The sequence below is a fragment of the Cibotium barometz genome, chromosome 18, assembly GCF_041138505.1.
Source record: "Cibotium barometz isolate CiBa-2024 chromosome 18, ASM4113850v1, whole genome shotgun sequence".
Classification (NCBI taxonomy): domain Eukaryota; kingdom Viridiplantae; phylum Streptophyta; class Polypodiopsida; order Cyatheales; family Cibotiaceae; genus Cibotium; species Cibotium barometz.
Genome location: NC_141063.1, coordinates 29,549,813 through 29,570,547, shown reverse-complemented (window position 1 = coordinate 29,570,547; position 20,735 = coordinate 29,549,813). Strand labels below are relative to the sequence as shown.

Here is a 20,735-nt window from a genome sequence, read left to right as displayed (position 1 = left end):
TCTGCAAACTCAGCATCAAGCAAATCCTCCCCCCGGACTGGGAGCTGAAGTCCTCTCAAACCAACCTCCTCTGCCGTCAAATACATACTCATAGCCTCCGCAAAGAAGAGAAAAAGGAAAGGGGCGAGAGGACACCCCTGACGGACTAATCTGGTCAGCTCAAAACTCGGCCCCCGACCTCCTGCAATCAGCACCTGGCTGCGAGCTGTGGAATACAGAGCTGACACCCCTCTGATCCATCCTGGCTCAAAGCCCAGGCGAAGCATAGTGCCCTCTAAGAATCCCCAATCAACTCTATCATATGCCTTCTCAAAATCGAGAAGCATCACGACCAAGTCCTCGCCAAGAAACCTAGCTCGGGCCGTCGCCTCCCAGAAAGTAAAGATGTTGTCAAGGATACTGCGCTCCTTGACAAATCCTGTCTGAGTAGCATGAATCAACTCCCCCAGGAAGGGCTGGATCCTCAAACTCAAGGCCTTTGCTAAGACCTTGTAGACAGTATTGAGGATCGTAATAGGCCTCCAATGCCGAATGTCATCTGATACTCCCTCCCCCTTGGGGATAAGATAGATCAAGCCCTCTGAAAAGCTCTGCGGCATCACCCCAGTGTCCAAAACATGCTGAAAGCCTCTGCGGAGGCCTGGCCCCAAAAGGTCCCAATAGCGCATAAAAAAGGCCGGTGTCAGTCCGTCCTCCCCTGGGCAACTATGTCGCGGCAGGACCCTCAAGGCCTCGGCAAGCTCAATCTCTGACAGAGGCGCACCTAGAACTGTACGCATATGGTCTGTGACCCTCCTCTGCACATGGGTCCACACAGTCTGTCTGCAAACATCTCGATCCTCAGTGGCTGGCTCCGCTGAAAGCAGGTCACTATAAAAAGCAGTGGCAATGGCTCTGATCTCCCCGAGCTCAGTAGCTATCGATCCATCCGGTCTACCAAGCTGGCGGACTCCTGCTCGCGCATGACGGGGTCCAGTGATCTCAAAAAACTCCCCAGTCACTCTATCACCAAGCTGCGTCCACTGAGAGGCCTGACGACGATAGTAAAACTCATGTCTCTGCTCCTCTACCTCTCTAACCTCCTGACGTGCCTGGCTCAGCTGGGACGCCACCCACTCACATGCAGGCTGCTGCTCCTGAAGGCGCTGTAGCGAAGCAAGGCTGCGTCTAAGCTGTTGCTCCCGCTCGCGAATCTCTCCCAGTCGTGTCAAAGCTGCAGCGTGTAGAAAAGAGCTAAGATCAATGAGTCCCTGGGCACACTGGCCCGCTGCATCCTGGTCAGAGCACTGACTATCATGCCAGATCCTCTCAATGTCCTCAGCGAGACTGGGATCTGCAAGTACCCTCTCTGGGATCCTCAACTGCAAGCTGGGCTCCCGTGCCCCCTCCTCCAATGTCAATATAACTGGCGCATGATCTGAAAATGAGGTGCCAGCGAGAATGCCGACGGAGCCCCCTCGCTCCCCTAACCAATCGCCCACATAAAAGCGATCAATCCGTGATAGATTAGTCCCTCCCTGCCGGCGATCCGATCGAGAGAAACTAAGACTGTCCTGAGACCGGGAGAAAGCCCCATGCTGCCATGCATCAGTGATCCTCAGTGACATGCAAAACCGGTCCCAAGCTGCAAGCTCCGTGCCGTGCACTGTAACATGACTGCCTCCCACCCTATCTGCCGGGTCCTCAAGCATGTTGAAGTCTCCCCCAACACACCAATGTGCGGCCTCTGGCAATGCATCTGTAACCTGAGTCCAGAACTCTGCTCTGGCACTAGCATGATTGGGCGCATAGATGTTGAGCACACCCAATAGCTCATCATGCATCCTCAGAATGACATACTGTGCTCTACCAGGCACAATGATCCCTCGATCCACAATGGCCTGCCGCCATACATCTGCAATAACCATGCATACTCCTCCCTGTCCACCCAAAGGACCAAACCCTGCAGACCAAAAAGTGTCCCATCTACCAGGCATCACCGAACCATATCTCCGGATCCTGCTCTCACCCAAGTGGTGCTCCTGCATCATCAAAATGTCAATGCTGCCACCAACCAGGCATCTCTGAAGCTCCTGCCTCAAGCAACCTCGATAGCGTATAAAGTGTGCTCCGCCAAGGCCCTGTACATTCCATGAGATGATCCTCATGGATGCCCTGCTGAGGTGGATGCTGTCTCAGCCGTACGGCGGGCCTTCGCAAGCGGCTTGGATGGAGAGTAGTCCCCATCCGAACGGCTGTGAATCTGCCCACCCGGTGTACTGCAAGAATCCCGGATCAGGCGCCAGTGGCTGTGGCCCATGGCGACTGCCTCCTGCTCTGACAGAGAAACCTCGTGTATACTCACATATCCAGGGTCGCGTGCCAAGTCTGCCACTATACGCACGACCAAATGCCGAATCCCTGAGGTATCCACACTCCCGGGATCCAAGAAGAAATGAGCCAACTCCCAAAGTCGGCCTATCACATCAGTCACCTCCAGATCGCTCATGTGGTGAGAAAACTCAACTGCTTGAGTCTTCAAAGTGCTGAGAGCGAGCTCTAGAGTCCACTCCCGATCACAAGGTCCACAAAGAGGGAACGAGAAGGCCACCGCTGAGTCTAGTGCCTCCTCCCCGCGGGCCGGAGGTATCACTACATGAACTCGAATGGGTGCTGGCTCATGGGGGCCCTCTGCTCCAAAAAGCCGTGTAAAGGTATAATCAAAGGCCTCCGAGCGCTGTCTAATGCCAAGGCGACTCAGCCGACTGCGGATAGATGAAATCCGTGAGGCCCTAATCGGCATAGGTCTCCTCTGTGATGCTCGAGCGAGGTCAGTGCTCAGCGCTCTCCGGACTGCAGGTGAGCGCCAGGGAACTGCCAGGGTCTCCCGGGAAGGTGAGGCGGGCGGAGGGGGAGGAGGGGGAGGCGAGGGAGGTGGAGAGGGAGCCGCTGCCGAAACCGGAGCGGGGGCGGGAGGAGGCGAAGGTGGAAACGAGTCGGTGGGAGGGGACGGGGGTGGGGGGGGTGAAGAAGGGGGAGCTGGCATCTCCTGGTCCTCGGTCGCTGCAGGGGTCTCCCCCTGAAGGGGAGCAAAGCTGTTCCTCACGGGAACCCAGTGAGGCTGAGACTGTGGCTGCTGCTGCAGCGGTCTCTGTGTGTGCTGCTGTGGCTGTCTCCCTCGGCGGCGCCCCTGTCCAGGCTGCCACTCCGAGGTCTCTGTGGCCTGAGCAGGTGTCCCTGAGGCAGCCTGCCGAGCCGAATCTGTGGGCGGGCCATCAGTAGCCTGCGGCGGTGGTGAGGGTCGAGGTCTCCTGCGAGGGCAGGCCTTGGCCAGATGACCGACCTGCCTGCAAATGAAGCACTGGTTCGGGAGCCCCGAGAACTCCACTCTCTGATCTATCCACCCCCCCCCTATCCTAGGTAGCTGAATGACCTTAGGAAGGGAGGAGATGTCAGACACCAACACTCTGACCGAAGGTAGCCCAGCTGCTCTGGCCACCACTGAAGCTGCTGAGGGGCCCGTCTCTAGTACCGAGCCCACCAATGCTCCGAGCCTGGAGAGGAGCGGAAGATACTCCCGGCGGAGACCAGGGAAACAAACTGTAATATGGAAGAGGCGCTCTCCCTGCTCCGCCGCTGCTGGGTCAAATCCATGCTGCCAAGGTCTGAAGAAAGCCCGAGCACCCCTGATGTCCAGAGGACTCATGGCAAGGACCTTGGCAACGCTCTGGGCGGCCTCGAACTCGATCTGATAATGACCCCGGCCCAGGAGCTGTACATCAAGGATCTTGCCCACATCTGCAAGAAGGCGAGCCTGAAGAAGATCCCTGATCTCCCCTCTGCTGGGGCGAGTGCCGACTATACGGCAGATGGTGGAATGAGCCTGGAGGCGTTCCACCTCTGCAGTGAGGCTCGCTTCCTCTTCCGGCGAAAGAGAAAGCCTGATGGGGATGTCCTCGGGGGCGGGCGAGGGGGCTGCGGGTGAGTCCCTCTGAGGCGAGGCGGGAGGAGTCTCCATCAGAGTCTGAAGCTCAGGCGAAGGCGAGGCGAAAGCGGAAAACCTGCAAGGAGCGGGCTGCACCCAAAGAGGCGGAAGACCGGATGAAAATGAAGAAAAAACCAAACCCCCTGGGGGTGACCAACAGCACGAAAGAGGAGGGAGAGGGGGAAAACGAAGGAGAAGCCCTGGGGGGGGGGGCGGCAACAAAGCGAAAGGGAGGGGAGGCGGGGCGCTGGTGCGAACAGGCGGAAAAAGGGGGGGGGGGCGAAAAGGCGACAAAGGGGAGGGGGGGCGAACAGGCGAAGAGTGGGTTGGGGGCGAAAATACAAAAAGGGGGCTAGGCGGAGGGGGGAGTCGCAGCAGCGAGGCAGGCGGGGAGTGAAGAGGCGAAGCGGCGAGGAGAGGAAAGGACGAAATGGCGAGGAGGGGGGAGGCGCACCAGCGAGGAGGGGGGGCGTGCAGGCGCGCAGCGCAGGGTGGAGGCGGGAGGCTTCAGCGAGCTCGTCGAGTTCCTACAACACGGATCCCTTCTGTGAGCTCCTCTTGCATCAGATTTTAGCAAGTGGGAGAGGACTACAAGAGGGTTTCTTCTCTGTTCATAATGTAGTTTAGTTTTCAGCAGATCTAGCAAAATTCTATGTAAACATCTTAGTTTTGTTCAATTTAATTTACAAAAGATCAGGTTGAGACAATCAAGTCTTCCAATTTCAATGTCTTTCATGTCTTCTCTTCTCTGTTCATAATGTAGTTTAGTTTTCAGCAGATCAGGGTTTTTTCTCTGTTCATAATGTAGTTTAGTTTTCAGCAGATCTAGCAAAACTCTTTGTAAACATCTTAGTTTTGTTCAATTTAATGTACAAAAGATCAGGTTGAGACAATCAAGTCTTTCAATGTCAATGTCTTTCATGTCTTCCTCTTTTCTATATATCTTCAGTTTTCTATTTTGAAGTAGTTCCAAGAACTGGGCTCCAGCCTCCCTTAATGCACCTTGACGTTAGTCTCATTGCTTGTGCTGCAATAATATACAACTTCTGCTGCACAAATAGAACATCAGTATATTAGATGTCCACGGTAGATAACTTGAAGAAACTGTTGGGAATTTGAGGTTGACTCAAGAAGAGAGCAGAACTAATGTCTAATAGTAGTGACGAGACAAACCTACTTGGGTCTGGTGATCTCGGTTTCATTTCACAGTGTGATCATGTCAGTGTAAGTGAGATTGTAGAAGGGGTTACACGAGTGCGTAAGCAATTCTTTATTGACAACCTATGAATAGAAAGCAATTTAGAAGTATGAGAGAAGGGACCCTTTTATTTGTTGCATATGTTGTGTGCTAATATGAACGATTGTCGGTGGTAGATATCGCGCAATGGAGTACATTGGTTGGAGGAGTTGATATGCTTTTCTGCTGGGACAATGCGGTGGTTCCCTGATATTGCAAGTGTTGCCTTCTGTGAAACTGTTCAGCTGGTGCGGATTTGTCTTCTCTTTTCACTTGCATTCTTGCAATGTTTCATGTCAAGTGTCACCAAACAAATTTTTAAAATTCATAGAAAAAAAACCCCATGGAGGAGAAGTATGTAAATTTTTTAATGATTATTGAAGGTGAAAAAGCCATGGCGACCCAGCCCCAGCCTCCTGCTGCTTCATCGAAGAAAGGAATGCTTGGCTCGTGCCTCATTGTTACTGCTGATTACGCACACAAGGCAAGCTCGCAATCTTCCATGTTTACAATTAACACAACATGGTCATCAAAGCAAGAGCTCAGCAGGGCCCCTTCCACACCATCGAGCTCCTGAACAACCGTGCCTCAATGCCGCACACTGTGATGGAGCTCCAGAATTCTGCACACTGTGACGGAGCTCCATAATGTGGCCGACACGATGAGGCCACCATGGGCGTCCCCAAGCAATGTGTGGTGCTGGTCGGCGATGTTGAGGAGCTGCAGAGGGCGACTCAACTTCCCGGTGATTGGCATGCCCTTGATGGTGGATGGCAGTGCCTTCAATGCCGAGAGCCTGGCCAAGCTCAAGCCTCCGCTGGTGTTGCAGGAGTTCATTAATCACGGCGGCGGGGTCATGTTCAAGGTCTACGTGGTGGGCGAGTACGTGCAGTGCGTCTGCCGGAGGTCTCTCCCGGACATCCACCACAAGGAGAACAAGGATACGAGGAAGGGAGGAAGGGAGGAGGGGGTGCGTATTCATCAGAATCGAGAGAGGAGAGGAGGTGTACATACTTGAAATGTCGCGAAAAGAAAATATGTGTTGGCTGTCCTTGGCTATGCCAAATGTTGCAGCTGAGGAATGTCCTGAAGGCTGACCCTATCTTCGATAGCAATTAAGAAGAAGAAAATTTTCCTGGCTGAAAACTAGATATGAACCAGCTCTTATATTGGTGTTAGGTAGACTGGATTGGAAGCAAACATATACACAAGTTATATTTCAAGGTCACTTAGACGTACATTGCACTTGAGAGTAGGGCTAATGGACAGTATGTCGCAGTGCTGGCTTCAGTCAGCCTTTGAGTTGGCCACTATTTTAAGTCATAAATAACGCCACCAGCTCCTGAAATTATAGCTGAGTTTCACCTTTAACACAGGCTGCCCCAATCTGGGGCATGCATGCTTTTGGCTGAGCTAACCTGTTTGTTCCACTCTTGGTCTTGTCCTACCTCTACTCCTATGGTCAGTGCCCAGTTGTGCTGTTTCGACTAACAGTTGCCAAGTTTTTAAGCTTGCCTTGGGGACCTTTGTTCTTTGCTTTATGTCAGGGTGTCCTAATGGAAGTGTGATTTTTGGAATTACTAACTGAAAATGAGGACGAGAGGAAAGAATGACATTGGAAGACTTAATTTTCTCAACCTAATCTATTGTATATTAGTAATTACTAAAGTGAATACTACTGAATTATCTACAAGAATCATGCTAGATCTTTTGAAAACTAAAGTGCTTAAAGCAAGAAACCCTGTTGTAGTCCTCTCCTAGTATTTGAAATTTCCTTGGATTGAAATTTCTGGACTGTATCCACGTTTGTTGCTGTTGTTCAGGTTGAATGTGCCACTCCTTACGTCTGCTCTCTCCTCCTTGACTGTCTACTTCACAAGACTTGTGGAAGGTGTCTAGAATGGGGATCAAGGTGGATTAATTACCTTCACACTTAGCCTCTTCTGTCCCTTTGCAGATTAGTGGGTTGATTCTTTTGCTAAACACGAGACTTGATGCATGTGACATTTTCTCTTGTTTATCTTGATAATCTGGAATTGGTGCTACTACAACAACTGGAAGATCGTTTTGGAACTGGTACTAGTCTCTAGATATGGAAATCTAGTTCTGGAATCACATATGGGGTCTGATGGTGGTTCTGGTTGATCCTCCCATTCTGTGCTAAAACTTGAGAAGATGGAATGGTTGGAGAACTGGTTTTGATATTTGATCCTCCATCGAACCATCAAACAAATTGTCTGTACATGTAACAAAGATACGTGTATGCTGCTTACAAGTCCCCTGCCAATGGAGCAGGTACAATATGTTATTCGTTTGACAAATCTGAAAACTGAAAGGTCCTGCTGTGTCCTTAGCTGATGAAAGCAATTTCTCAACCTGACGAAAGTCACCCTATTTTTCCCTTTTTATGAAGTGAATCTCGAGCTCCTGTCACCCTCATCTACAGGTTCTGTGGTAGCAAACTGGCCCGAGGGCAGATGCAAGATCTCCTGTAAGCGGTGCTAATTGGAAAGCAAGGCAAGATCTTCGACATTTAGTTCCTCTGCAACGGCTATGTCTTGGTTGCGTTTGATTTTGCTACCCACTGTCACGACCTTGTGTTTTTCTCTGGAGAGTATGCAGGTGTGCACGGGGACATGGTGGACAGTGTGAATGGCACCAGTTTGGGGCCAAGTGATAAAAGTCCCTTCACATAACCCAAGGGGACAAAGGGTTGGAGGGGACAAAGGTTTAAAAACTTTAATTTAAAGGATGGTGGCCCCATAGGCTAATTTTGGAGGCTTACACCACTTTTGGAGAGTGGGGGCTATCACACCTTTCTTTCTCTCTCATGCTTTTTGGAAAAAAAGTGGCTGGCAGGCTGCGCTTCTGGCTATCTCATGCTTTTTGGGAAGGAGCTGTAGACAGGCTGCGCCTCTCTTGTATGCTTTTTGGACGGTACTGCTGGCGGGCTGCGCTACAGAGAATACAAGCGCAGCTGAATATCTTCTTACGCGTGCTTTTTGGGGAAAAAAGGCTAGTTGGCTGCTGTACTACAGAACAGAGACACAGGCGTTGAACCTTTCTCTCCCTTTGGCTTTTGGAGGGGGCTGGCTGGTTGCTGTGCTGCAGTGTATACAGGCGTCTGCTGAATTTCCCTCTCTCCTTGGCTTTTGGCAAGAGGTTGTCTGTTGGGCTGCATTGCTGTTCGTACAGGCAGTGCTAGACACAAAAGTGTGGACTGAAAGAGGGAGTGCCGGGCTGGACAGCAGGTTCACCCACAGGTCTTCTCTCTCTCGGCTGCAAGACAAGAGGCGCATGGCTGAGAAGGTCTCTCTCTGTCTTTCTCTCTCTCTTGGAAGGGAAGGAGCGGGCTGAAGGAGGCGCATAGCCGGGACTGTTTTGAGACTGTTTATGGGCTGTTTTGCTTGGCTGCAAGTACACTGTGTACATGGGTTATTGGCAGCAAGTACAAGGTCACCTGGTTATGTTTCTTGGCATGGGAGCGACGCAAGCTCTCATGGGTGTATACCCATGGAGCAGATTGCTTTCTTCCTGCTTGGAAGGAACAGAGGGACTTGTAGTTTTGGGCATACCTATGTAACATAGTTGTGGGCAATAAGCATGAGTATCATCATCATCAGGATCAACATCATCAGCATGTTAAGCATCATGGAGGGCATGGGTGACCAGTCGGCAGCCTCCATACAGCAGTCGGCACCCAATCGGCCAAGTGATAGTGTGAAGGCCAATAGGTTTGGGCAAACATGGAAGTAAGTGTAGCATTTAAAGGATTATTTTATGAATATATTTGTCCAAAGCTGGCTGACAGCAGCAGCAGTAGGCCGACCAACAACCTCTACATATATTTATGCAAAGACAACATTTGCATTCATTATTCATTCATCATTCACCTTTTGCAGAAGTAGAGTCAGTATTGGCATGTAGAAGGCCAAAGGTCAACCCTTTGGGGTAGACCAATAGCCTAGAAGATGTCAGACTTTTAAGTTAACTCTTTGTACTATTATACAAATAAAACCCTAACACCAACTCTCTCTCTCTCTCTCTCTCTCTCCTCTCCTCTGCCTTAATCATGTTCATTCAGCGTCTTGTTCTTAATCAAGCTTAGGGCTGTAGATCATACAGCAAGGCTTCTGCGCATGCAACATTGGTATCAGAGCATTCAGGCTTGGGTAGCAAGGCGGCCAGCCAAAGGGGCCTTCACTATAGTTGGCAAACTTGAAGGTCAAGAGTCAAGTGCAGGTTTACAGCCAAGTTGGACCTACAGAAATCAGTCTTTTTCTCATCATTCAATAAAGCAAATACACCAGTCCCTGGTGGGGGCCCTTCCCAATCGAGTGTGATTGTGTAATCGTTAGGAACCAAGGTGCTGAATATTCATTATCAAAGTATAATCTTGTCTGTAAGCTTTTGCATGTTACAGTGGCATCAGAGCTTTTGCCTTTTGGTGAAGAGATTCAGCCAAGAAAAAAAGAAGTTTTTTGTGTGTGTGTGTGTGTGTGTGGTTGGTTTTTTAGATGCACTCCCATTCATCCCTTGAAGGACAAAGCCTCTAGAAGACCGGAAATGTCTCCCACACACATAGTAAATGGTATTATTTTGGTCAAGGAAAAACTTGACCACTCTCACTATGGTGAATTCCGATGATGAGAGAGAACACCTGATGTTGGGGTAAAGGCATTATGCCCACACTTGTAGTGTGTACTAGGCCATAAGTTTTATAGTACATAGTACACTTAGTACTTTTAATGTACTAAGTGCACTATGTGTACTAGAGCAAATATACATGTGTGATAGGAGAGTCACACACTCATACTGTGAGTTGACTTATCCCCACATGTCTCTCTCTCTCTCTCTCTCTCCCTTCTTCTCTGTGTATGTCTCCCACATGAAACCCTAACTCTCTACAGCTGAGCTTCCATAGCTCCTTCAACTGGTATCAGAGCTTGGAGGAGTGCTATGTACAGCCAGCAGAGCTGTGAAGCGTGCAGAGAGGAAAATCGTGTGCTGAGTTGCAGCGCTGGAAATCGATTGTAGAAGAGCTGCGTGTGGTGCTCCCTGCGTGTGCTCCCTGCGTGTGCTGTACGGACCTGTGTGCTGCGTATGCAGAACTGGTTCGCTGGTCGCCTGTGCGCAGAGCTGTTGAGCCGTAGTCGCCTACGAGTGAGCCGTCGAAGCCAGGCTGGGCAAGCACAACCCGCCACCACTAGGCGAAGGTGGAAGCAACAAACACGGCCCGGCCACAAGGCGTAGCAACGCACACCACGCCCGCCCAAGCGCAGGGTGTCGCGTCCCCGCCGTTCCACGTGTCCAACGCTCCCAGAGAATCCTCACTTCTCCGACGCGGCCGGCAAGAAGGTCATCGTCGTCGGCGTCCCCGGTGCTTTCACGCCCACTTGCAGCTTAAAGCAAAAGCGCACGCAGGCGTTGGGCGGATACACGAATACACGGCAGCTGCCCTTCGCCGCCCATTGACAACACCATCGCCAGCTGTGCCCACCATCGCCAGTTGTGACTGTCGTTGCCTCCTGTGGCTCTTGCAGCAACCTACCTGTGCCCTGTTGCACTAACGGTAGAAGCCTGACCAGCAAGCAGCATGAATACATCATCAACACGAGTCAGCAAATTCGACACCCCCTTTCTGCAACATAAATCAAAAATTGCCTGAGCAGGTACAATCATCAATTGAGCAGGTACAATCATCAATTGAACAGGTACAGGTCCAAATTGCTCAGTTTTTGAGCAAAATTGGCAACAATTAGGTGACGTTGGTCACATTCCGCGCCAACTTGCAGGAAATTGGATGTCAAAATTTGGGGCTTTTGATGTAATTGTGCCATTGGGCATTCATACATGCTGTATGATGTGAGCAATCTCACATTCGGGCCAAAATTGCAGGAAATTGGAGTGCAAATCAAAGGGCTTTTGTGCCAATTGGGTTGATTTGCATGCAGGCACTGGCATTTGATGCTTTGGGCAATGTGTTGATGCCTGTCAACTCTCAATGTGCCTGTAAATCAAGGGGCTTTTATGTATTGGATGTATATGTGGCCAGGGGGTAGCATTGTGAAGACTCTGGATGCCTTCATGTGCGTTAATGTACCATGTATGATCAGAAATTGATCTTGAATCAAGGGGCTTTTCAAGATTTTGTGCTTGTTGAGCTTGGCAAAGCAGCAGGGAAGACTTTTATGCCTTGAACCCTCAGAAATCCACTTGCAGTTAAGGGGCTTTTGCCCAATTTCTGTTCGGGACTGTTGTATGCAGTGGTGGGGACTGTCAAGGTCTGATTTTCACTCATTTGGACAGCCAGGAGAGCATTTATTGCTACTGTACTTGTTGGTACAGATTTGGTACAACTTTGTACAAGTTTTGGCATGGCTGTACATTGATTTGAGTGAGGAAAAGGCTCATTTTTAGCTGCTGTACTTGCCAGCACAGATTTGGTACATCATTGGTGAGCATTTAGTACTGTTGTACAGTGTTTTGGAAGGGGAACAGAGCACATCTAAGGTGCTGTCATAAATCTGCAGCAACCAGATTTTGGTGATTTTATCACATTCAATGGGAGGAGAGTTGCATTCGTGCTTCCGCAGTGGGAGATAAACTTTGGGAGAACAACTGTGAGCACTTTGTGTGCTTTGGTGCAGTGTTTGCACATCTTGCAGGGAGTCAGGCATTGACAAAGGTTGCATATTGCTATGGCAACCACAGGTGAGAGCTCTTCATTGCTTCACATCAAGAAGCTTGAAGGCTCACATAATTATGACATTTGGCAAACCCAGTGCTATAATGTGTTGCTCCAGAAGAAGCAGCACAAGCCCATCAAAGAAAGGGGTGTAATGCCCGCTTCTCTTACTGCTGAAGAATGGGAAGATATGGATGAGCTGGCAAGATCCACCATCATGTTGTCTGTGTCAGACTCTTTACTTTTCAGCATACGTGAAGAGAAGACAGCTTGGGGAATGTGGCAAAGATTGCAGGACTTGTATGCCCAGCAAAGTGCCTCAAGCAAAGTGTATTGGTTGAAGAAACTCATAGGTCTTCAAATGAAGGAAGGGGCATCTATGACAGCCTATCTAAATGAGTTTAATGGTGTTGTCAGCCAAGTAATCAATCAAAAGTTGGCAATGGACGATGAGTTCAAAGCCACCTTTCTCTTATGCACTTTGCCAGAGAGTTGGGACACATTCAGGACAGCCCTAGCAATTCAAATGCTATGCTGTCATATGCAGATATGGAGGGTGCTCTCCTTTAAGAGGAGATGAACAGGAAGAACAACTCTGTTGGAAAGTCCAAAGCAATGAATGCACGTGGGAGATCCCAGCAAAGGGGTAAAAGCCAAGAACGGGGAAGGAGCAAGTCCCGCTCCAAAAAGGACTTGGAATGCCATTATTGTGGCAAGAAGGGACATATCAAAAAGCAATGCTACAAATGGAAGAATGATCAAAAGGAAAAGGGCAAAGGAAAAGACAAAGACAAAGATGAAGCCAAAGATGCAAAGCCAAAGGGCAAAAGTGGAGTCAAGATTGAAGAAGTCAATGTGTCACATGCAGGTGACAGTGAGGATGAAGTCCTATTCACGTCTTCACTTGATGCCCATTCACTTCTTGCAGGAGATGGTCATGGTATGCACTCATGGATCATTGATTCAGGTGCCTCCTTTCATGTCACAGGTTGCAGAGACTTGTTTGTCAGGTATACTGCTAGCAATGAAGGAGTAGTTTATTTGGGTGACAAGCATGCATGCAAGATTCTTGGCAGAGGTGATGTGAGGCTTGTGTTTTCAGATGGCTCACAGCTTATGCTCCATGATGTCAGGCATGTGCCTGAGATCAAGAAGAACCTGCTTTCTACTGGACAGTTTGATGATGCTGGTTATGTTACCACATTTGGTCGTGGAAAGTGGAAGATTAGTAAGGGCTCACTGGTTGTTGCCAGAGGCTTTAAGGTGGACACTCTATACTTCATGCATGCTAATGTTTGTCACCATGCTAATGTAAATGCAACCGAGCTGCCGGAAATCTCTATGTGGCATAGCCGGTTGGGACACATGAGTGTCAAAGGAATGGAGCAATTGTCTCGTTTTGGTTACTTGCCTTCTCTAAAGTTCTCAAGTTTTCAGTTTTGTGAGCATTGTATATATAGCAGGCAACTCCAGTGCCCCCACAAGAAAGCTCTTGGACAAAAAGATGCTTAGTTAGAGCTTGTGCATACAGATGTATGTGAGATGCCTCAGCTTTCTTTGGGAGGGGCAAAATATTTTGTGTCTTTTATTGATGATGCCACACGCAAGGTGTGGGTTTATCCTCTTCGTTTGAAGAGTGATACATTCTCAGTGTTTGAGAAGTTTGTTGCTCATGTTGAGAATCAAACTGGCAAAACACTGAAGGCTTTGCGTTCCGACAATGGTGGAGAGTATATGTCCAAACAGTTTCAGGACTTTTGTGATGCTAAAGGCATCAAGAGGGAGCTCTCTACTCCTTATGATCCTCCACAAAACGGGACAGCAGAGAGGATGAACAGGACCATTCAGGAGAAGGTCCGTTCTATGTTGTCACATGCTGCGTTACCTCATGGTTTTTGGGCTGAAGTTGTTATGACAGCTGTTCATCTTATAAACAGGTCACCTAACATGAGGCTTGGTGGGAAAGTGCCAGAGGAAGTATGGACAGGGAAGCCTCCGTCCTACAAGCACTTGAGAGTGTTTGGTTGCGTTGCGTACGTGCACATACGCAGGGAAGTACGCACCAAACTTGATCCTAAGTCTCACAAATGCATATTCCTAGGATATGGTGAGAGGTGTGAAATGGGGTATAGACTTTGGGATCCAGTGAATAGAAAGATTATACGCAGCAATGATGTCATTTTTTATGAAACATGCATGTATAAGGAGCCTGCAAGGCAACAAGAGCCTAGCAGAGTCATCTTTGATGATGATGGACATCATGGACAACAACCAAGGGCTGTAAATCAGCCATTACAGCAACAAAACCAGCCCTTAAATGGTGCTGAAAATGGTCCAAATGGACAGCTAGAGATGGCAGAAGATATCCCTATGGATATCCCACAGTTAGAGGAGATAGCATGATCTTTCAACCTTATGGCATGGAACAGGAGCCACCAATAGGTGATATGCAGGCTGGATAGCAACCTGCAAATGATGGTCATTGGGTACGGAGGTCCACAAGACACTCCAGACCCCCTGACAGGTTTGTTCCAGGGGTTGACTACTTGATGCTCACTGATTGTGGGGAGCCCTCATGTTATAAGGAGGCTTTACAGAGGGCAGACAAGGCTCTTTGGGAGCGTGCTATGAAGTCAGAGATGGATTCTCTACACAAAAAATGAACATGGAAGTTGGTGCATTTGCCTACAGGCAAGAAGGTTTTGCCATGCAAGTGGGTTTACAGACTCAAAGGTGCACCTGATGCAAAGCCAAGATACAAAGCCAGGTTAGTGGCTAAGGGCTTCAAGCAGGAATATGGTGTGGACTTTGATGAGATCTTCTCTCCAGTGGTCAAAATGACCACACTTAGAGCTGTATTAGCTTTGGTTGCTCATGATGATCTGGATTTGATTCAGATGGATGTGAAGACTGCTTTTCTTCACGGTGATCTCCATGAGGAGATATATATGCAACAGCCAAAGGGTTATGCAGTGAATGGAAAGGAGAAGCTTGTATGCAAGCTGAAAAAGAGTCTTTATGGGCTCAAACAGGCACCAAGGGAATGGTATCATAAATTTGATACATTCATGAAATCCCAGGATTTCAGGAGGAGTGACATAGATCACTGCTTATACACCAAGAAAGCTTTGGATGGCAGTCTATTGATCCTCATCTTGTATGTTGATGATATGTTGATTGCCGGGAAATCTCGTAAAGAGATGGATACCTTGAAGAAGAGGCTGCATCAAACCTTTGATATGAAGGATTTGGGTGATGCAAATCACATTTTGGGTATGCGAATACTTTGGGACAGAAATCAGCATGTGTTGTATTTGTCTCAGAAGGAATACATTGGCAAAGTTTTGCAGAGGTTCAATATGGATGGGGGGAAGAAGACTAGTACTCCTTTGCCTCCATATGTGAAACTAAGTGCTATGGACAGCCCACAGTCGGATAGTGACAGGGCTGATATGGCCAAGATTCCGTATGCTTCAGCTTGTGGCAGCCTCATGTATGCCATGGTTGCTACCAGGCCGGACATTGCATTTGCAGTGGGAGTGGTTTCTAGATACATGGCCAACCCTGGCAAGAAGCATTGGGAAGCAGTGAAAGGTGTCATGAGATACCTGAAGGGCACACAGGATATGTGCATTTGCTTTGGCAAACAGGATGCATTAGTGCATGGTTACACGGGTTCGGATTATGCCGGTCATCCAGATAACCGGAAGTCTACTACCGGTTATGTGTTTACATTCACAGGAGGTGCTGTGTCATGGATATCTAGGATGCAGAAGTGCACTGCCTTATCTACTACAGAGGCCGAGTATATTGCAGCCACAGAGGCTTGCAAGGAGGCATTATGGCTATCTCGGTTAGTGGTTGATTTGGGTTATACAGGGGATATTCCATTGTTGCATTGTGACAGTCAGAGTGCCATCCAGTTGGCAAAGAACCCTGTCTTTCATGCAAAGACGAAGCATGTGGATGTGAAGTATCACTTCATCAGAGAGGTGATAGAGAACAAGCAGATTCAGCTTGTCAAGATTCGTAGTGTGTACTAGCCCATAAGTTTTATAGTACATAGTACACTTAGTACTTTTAATGTACTAAGTGCACTATGTGTACTAGAGCAAATATACATGTGTGATAGGGGAGTCACACACTCATACTGTGAGTTGACTTATCCCCACATGTCTGTCTCTCTCTCTCTCCCCCTTCTTCTCTGTGTATCTCTTCCACATGAAACCCTAACTCTCTACAGTTGAGCTTCCATAGCTCCTTCACCAGACAGAAACCGTTTCTTCGAGATCGACTGCTTCTAGAAGCCAAGTTCCATGTTCCAGGAATTTATGTGCATCATAGCGCAACAAGGGGAACAAATGCGGGCGTGCACGGCTTCAATATAGGCCTTGGAGAAACGGATACCTCTTCCCGACCCCCATCCCGACCCCCATCCCCTCCCCCCCTCCGTCTGAGATTCCTTCCCAAGCCTCTTTGCTTTGGCTATCTCCACTTGCGGAGTTAACACAACAATCCCATGCATTACATGATTTGCATGTACGGGAGGTAGAGCTTCGAACATAGGCGGTAGCCCGTCTTGCCACATAGGAGGAACAACCACGACACGTGGTGCATGAGTGATGCCTTGCAGCTCTCAATGCAAGGACATTACCCACCACTTCTTCGACTCACCTTCACGAAAGGGTGATTTTAGTAAGTATAACGATAAACTCGATCCCACAACTTTGTATTATTGGATTCATCAATTTGAAGCCTATTTTGTTGCTGGTAGGAAGTTAGATATAGAGAAGGTGGTGTTAGTAGCTAGTTGCTACATTGAAGGGGAAGCTATCTCTTTGTGGACTCATTGGGCCCAGGCAAATTATAGTTATAGAGTTGCTGCCTACAAGTGGGACCAATTTGTCATGGACCTCAAGAAGCGGTTTCTATTGCCTCACTGTCTTGAGCGACTCGAGGATGAGTATCTGGGATTGCGGCAAAACGCGCAACTAGTCCTCGAGTTTGCAAATAAAGCCACTCACCTGGCTTTACAATTGCAAATATCAGATGAGGACAAACGAGGTCAATTTCTCTGCGGTTTAGACACGCAAATCACAGTGGGATGTGTGCATGTTCAAACCATAGACTTTTGATCGGGCACTTTCGCTTGCGTGAAGTGCCGAGATGAAATACAATAATGGAAAGCCGAAGCCCTCCCAACCCGAAGTAGCCAAGGCAGCCACCGCCAATGGCAAGGGCCAGAACGAGACCCTATCAGGGTCTACCCTAGGAGCCTCTGGCTCCAAGAAATCGAACAATGGACCTCACCTTACTCGAGACTAGAAGGCTCTAGCCGGCAAGATAGGTGGTAAGCTCAGTACCTAAGAGCACGAACAATACAAGGAGGGGCGATGTTTCTTTTGTCATACAAAAGGACAGGCTTCTAAGGCTTGCCCTAAGAAGACCCTTGCATAAACCACCACCCCGGCCTCGACAGCTTTTGAGGTGAGCCAGCCTCCCACACCGACCCTTAAGATTAGAACAATGTCATGTGCATATAATGGAATGGGCACTTATTGTGTGTGTGTGTGTGTGTGTGAGAGAGAGAGAGAGAGAGAGAGAGAGAGAGAGAGAGAGTAATATTAACATATTCAAAGACCCTATGGGTCTATGAGACCAAAAGGAGTACAACGAATCCATAATGATCACGTGGAGACATACATGTGAGAGTAAAATACAAGGGAGCGGATCCTAATCATAGAAAATTAGAGGGGGTCATATATACGAAAAGTATGCCAGCTAAATTGGCCGACTTTGAGTTATTTTTTTCCAGTAGGTTCCTTAACTTGTGTTTTTCATTAACTGCATTCACAGTTAGCTTCTTTTGTCCTTCTGTAGCTTAGGCATCACTACATGAGCTGATTCTTTTGCTAAGCCCTGACCCTAACTCCTAATTGGTAACCTAACTGAGAGGTGGAGCTGATGCATGCAACAGCGCCTGCATCTGGTAGTGATGACAGAGTATACTTTTTGCTGCTCCATGTTTATTGCAACATTTGTACCAGTTTCTTTCATATAACTCGTGGTAACATCTCATCTTAGTTCTTGGCAGAAATAGTCCTTCCAAATGTTCTTAAAGACACACCTAGTGCAACATTTGTTATATGCTTTTCTTGTCAGGATTCTGTGATAAGCTAACACATATAGTGACTTCATATTGTGGTGCAGAGAAAAAGGATTTTGGAAAGGCAGCAATCCAGAGGCTCCTCTTTACGCCAAGTGTTGGAGCCTACCAGTGCAGAGTTTATTGCTGCACTTGCAGCTGGGATAAATTCTCGTAGCATCTTGCAAGTTGGTTGTGGGATTTCAACCATAGCACTTGCAGCCGCTGCACAAGCAACAGGTGGTTTTTTGGTGTCTATACACACAGATGAAGAGAAACAGGATATTGTCCGCCATCATATGAAGTACTTAGGTCTTTTACAGTTCGTGGAGTTCATTGTCAGTGAGCCTGGCAATGTGTTATTGACAAAAAAGGACATCGACTTCGCCTTCTTTACGGGAGATCCCAAGGATTACATCAAGCTTTTTGACCTTTTAAATCTGAACAATGGAGCTATTGTTGCAGCAGACAATGCACTGAGTGAGGCTTCTAATGAGTATATACGACATGTCCGTCGTCAACCTGGTATGGATTCCTCCACTTTGCCACTTGCAAGAGGCATTGAGGTGACCAAGATGGTACTATGGGAGAAATTCAAATTGGGGTAAGTTACACTTCCATGATTTTTTATATAAAAAAACTCTTGTTCTCAACATCAACGATGAAGTTTGAATGAATTTGTGGTCTCATTTTATTAGGAGGATACTGTACTCTGACTTCGACAACGGTGTGAATGAAGAGATGGAGAGTGGGATACTGATGCAGTCATTCACATCATCTGCTCATGAAGCTACCACCACTTCCATGCAGTCACAAATGGCTAACCAGTCTTCCTCAGAACAAGAGGAATCAGAATTTTCTCATGATCAATTGAATGCATGTTCAAGTGAAGAGTTATCGGCAGCTAATGCATCAGGCTCAAGTGTTGAAGAGCTCCAAGTTACTTCTCTAGATCCCTTTGTTGAAGTTATCTCTGATCAAGATCAGGAAGCTAGTCAACCTACGGGTTCAACAGATATCTTCTCTAATGGCAAAGAACCATGTGTTGAGGACAACACCGCGGATGAACTTAGTTTGGAGTCTTTGGATGATCCAGAACCCTCCCTATTATTAGTTCATGACAATGTTGTGAACCCTGGAAATGGCAAGGCATGTTTAAAGAAATCTGATGTTAGCTCTGTTTTCAAAGTGCAGTTCCAAAATCACAGCACAGAAACAGAAGTGTCAATCACAGGAGTCAATCAGGAGATGCTACTTTCAGACATCACCACGGCCTTTAGTGATATGGGAGTCAGGTTGGTGGCCATGGCACCTGCTCTTTGTTCCTTCTTATGAGCTGTGATTAAAGCCCTTACCTTCAATTACATGAATTGTATGACTGCAGTGTCAAGACAGCCAAGATTTCTACCCAAGGCAACGTTATTGAGGACATCTTTTTTGTGACCAATGCAAAGTCCGGGGCTCCTTTACATCCTTCCCAGTGGGATGCCATTAAGAAAAGAATCTTGCAAAGAATAGGCGAGCGGTGGGATCGAGACTGAGACATGGAACTTGGGCATAAGATTGAAGGAGCTCTTCTTCCAGAGGCAATACTGGCATGTACTTGGATAGAGATTATGAACACAATTACTCAAATATTTCCAAGAAGGTACATGTATTTCTGTGTGCTGTAGTTATGTACTACCACAACCATCTGTAAGCTATAAAGCATCTTGTCTTGTAGCGGGTAAAGCTTTGATTCTGAGGCCCTTTACTTGTATTACTGGCCTGTTCTTGCTGTCAGAGCATCTGAGGACAGGTGGGGGGAAGCTGCACATGGATGAGCAATCGAGCCGCCCACCTGTCTGCATTTTAGCTGTACATTGCAGGCCATGTTTTTAATATGGAGTCCGTATCTGATGAACTTCAAGTGACATACTAGATTGCCAAAATACCATGGAGATACTTTGATAAGAACATGATGCCCCATGGCAATGTCACACTACTTCCTGTTCTAGGAGTGCATCTCCTTCAGTTACAGATTTGGTCCTTTCACATGTAACCCATGTGGTGTTTAGGGTTTTTGTGTGGCTTTCAAAATATACGAGGAGAATATATATGCTTTTGTGTATCACTTTGTTGAGTGCCACATAAACTCAGCATCACCTTAAGGGGAATGGACAGTGATGCTGAGTCCCTGTCCTGTGCATCAAGAGCCAGTGAGTACACTCAGTGGCTCCAGTATTCACACAAAACCTGCAAACTATATACAATGGGCCTGCGACATTTTTGTAAAATTCAATTTCTTAATTTTAAAAAATCTGCAATAATATTTAAGGCATTTTTAAGTTGAATTTTAGGTCAAAAATATGCATGTTCACAAGAAAAACCTTCAAAATTTAAAGGCTCTTAATTTTTTGATTTGTTGAGAAAAATGTTTTCCTTTTGACAAATGTCAGCTTGCCGCATAGAATTAGCTCGAGAGTTCGAAAACCAATTTTTTTTTTTAATAAAATGGCCCAGCCAGGTCCTATTTTTTTTCCCGCATTCCCTCCTCTGTTTGTATAATTTAGCTCTCTATTTTTTTACTTTGGTTTAATATCAATTTTCTTATTTCAAAAACAATTTGGAAATTGATAGGACTGAAAAAAAGAACGTTTGCAATTTAGGACCTTTATTATGATATCAATTTACGTGGGTTTCTTTATTTATTTTGAAAAAA

The 20,735-nt window shown here is 47.4% G+C and overlaps 1 protein-coding gene across 2 annotated transcripts in view; it reads left to right on the top strand.

Moving 5' to 3' along the window:
- The window catches only part of LOC147629176 (uncharacterized), a 47,073-nt gene extending 26,721 nt beyond the window's left edge, over positions 1–20,352 (top strand). The window contains exons 3-7 of one of the 2 annotated variants that reach the window (XR_015267915.1): positions 5,339–5,449; positions 18,100–18,638; positions 18,733–19,329; positions 19,419–19,682; positions 19,818–20,352. Coding sequence is in view for 1 of the 2 variants with exons in the window: in XM_086812432.1 (XP_086668558.1) it covers positions 5,396–5,449; positions 18,100–18,638; positions 18,733–19,329; positions 19,419–19,575 (1,347 nt within the window). In the remaining variant the exon portion in view is untranslated. Of the gene's footprint in view, positions 1–5,338; positions 5,450–18,099; positions 18,639–18,732; positions 19,330–19,418 lie in introns of both variants that reach the window. The other variant, XM_086812432.1, reaches the window with a different exon arrangement.
- Positions 20,353–20,735: the final 383 nt, after the last annotated feature.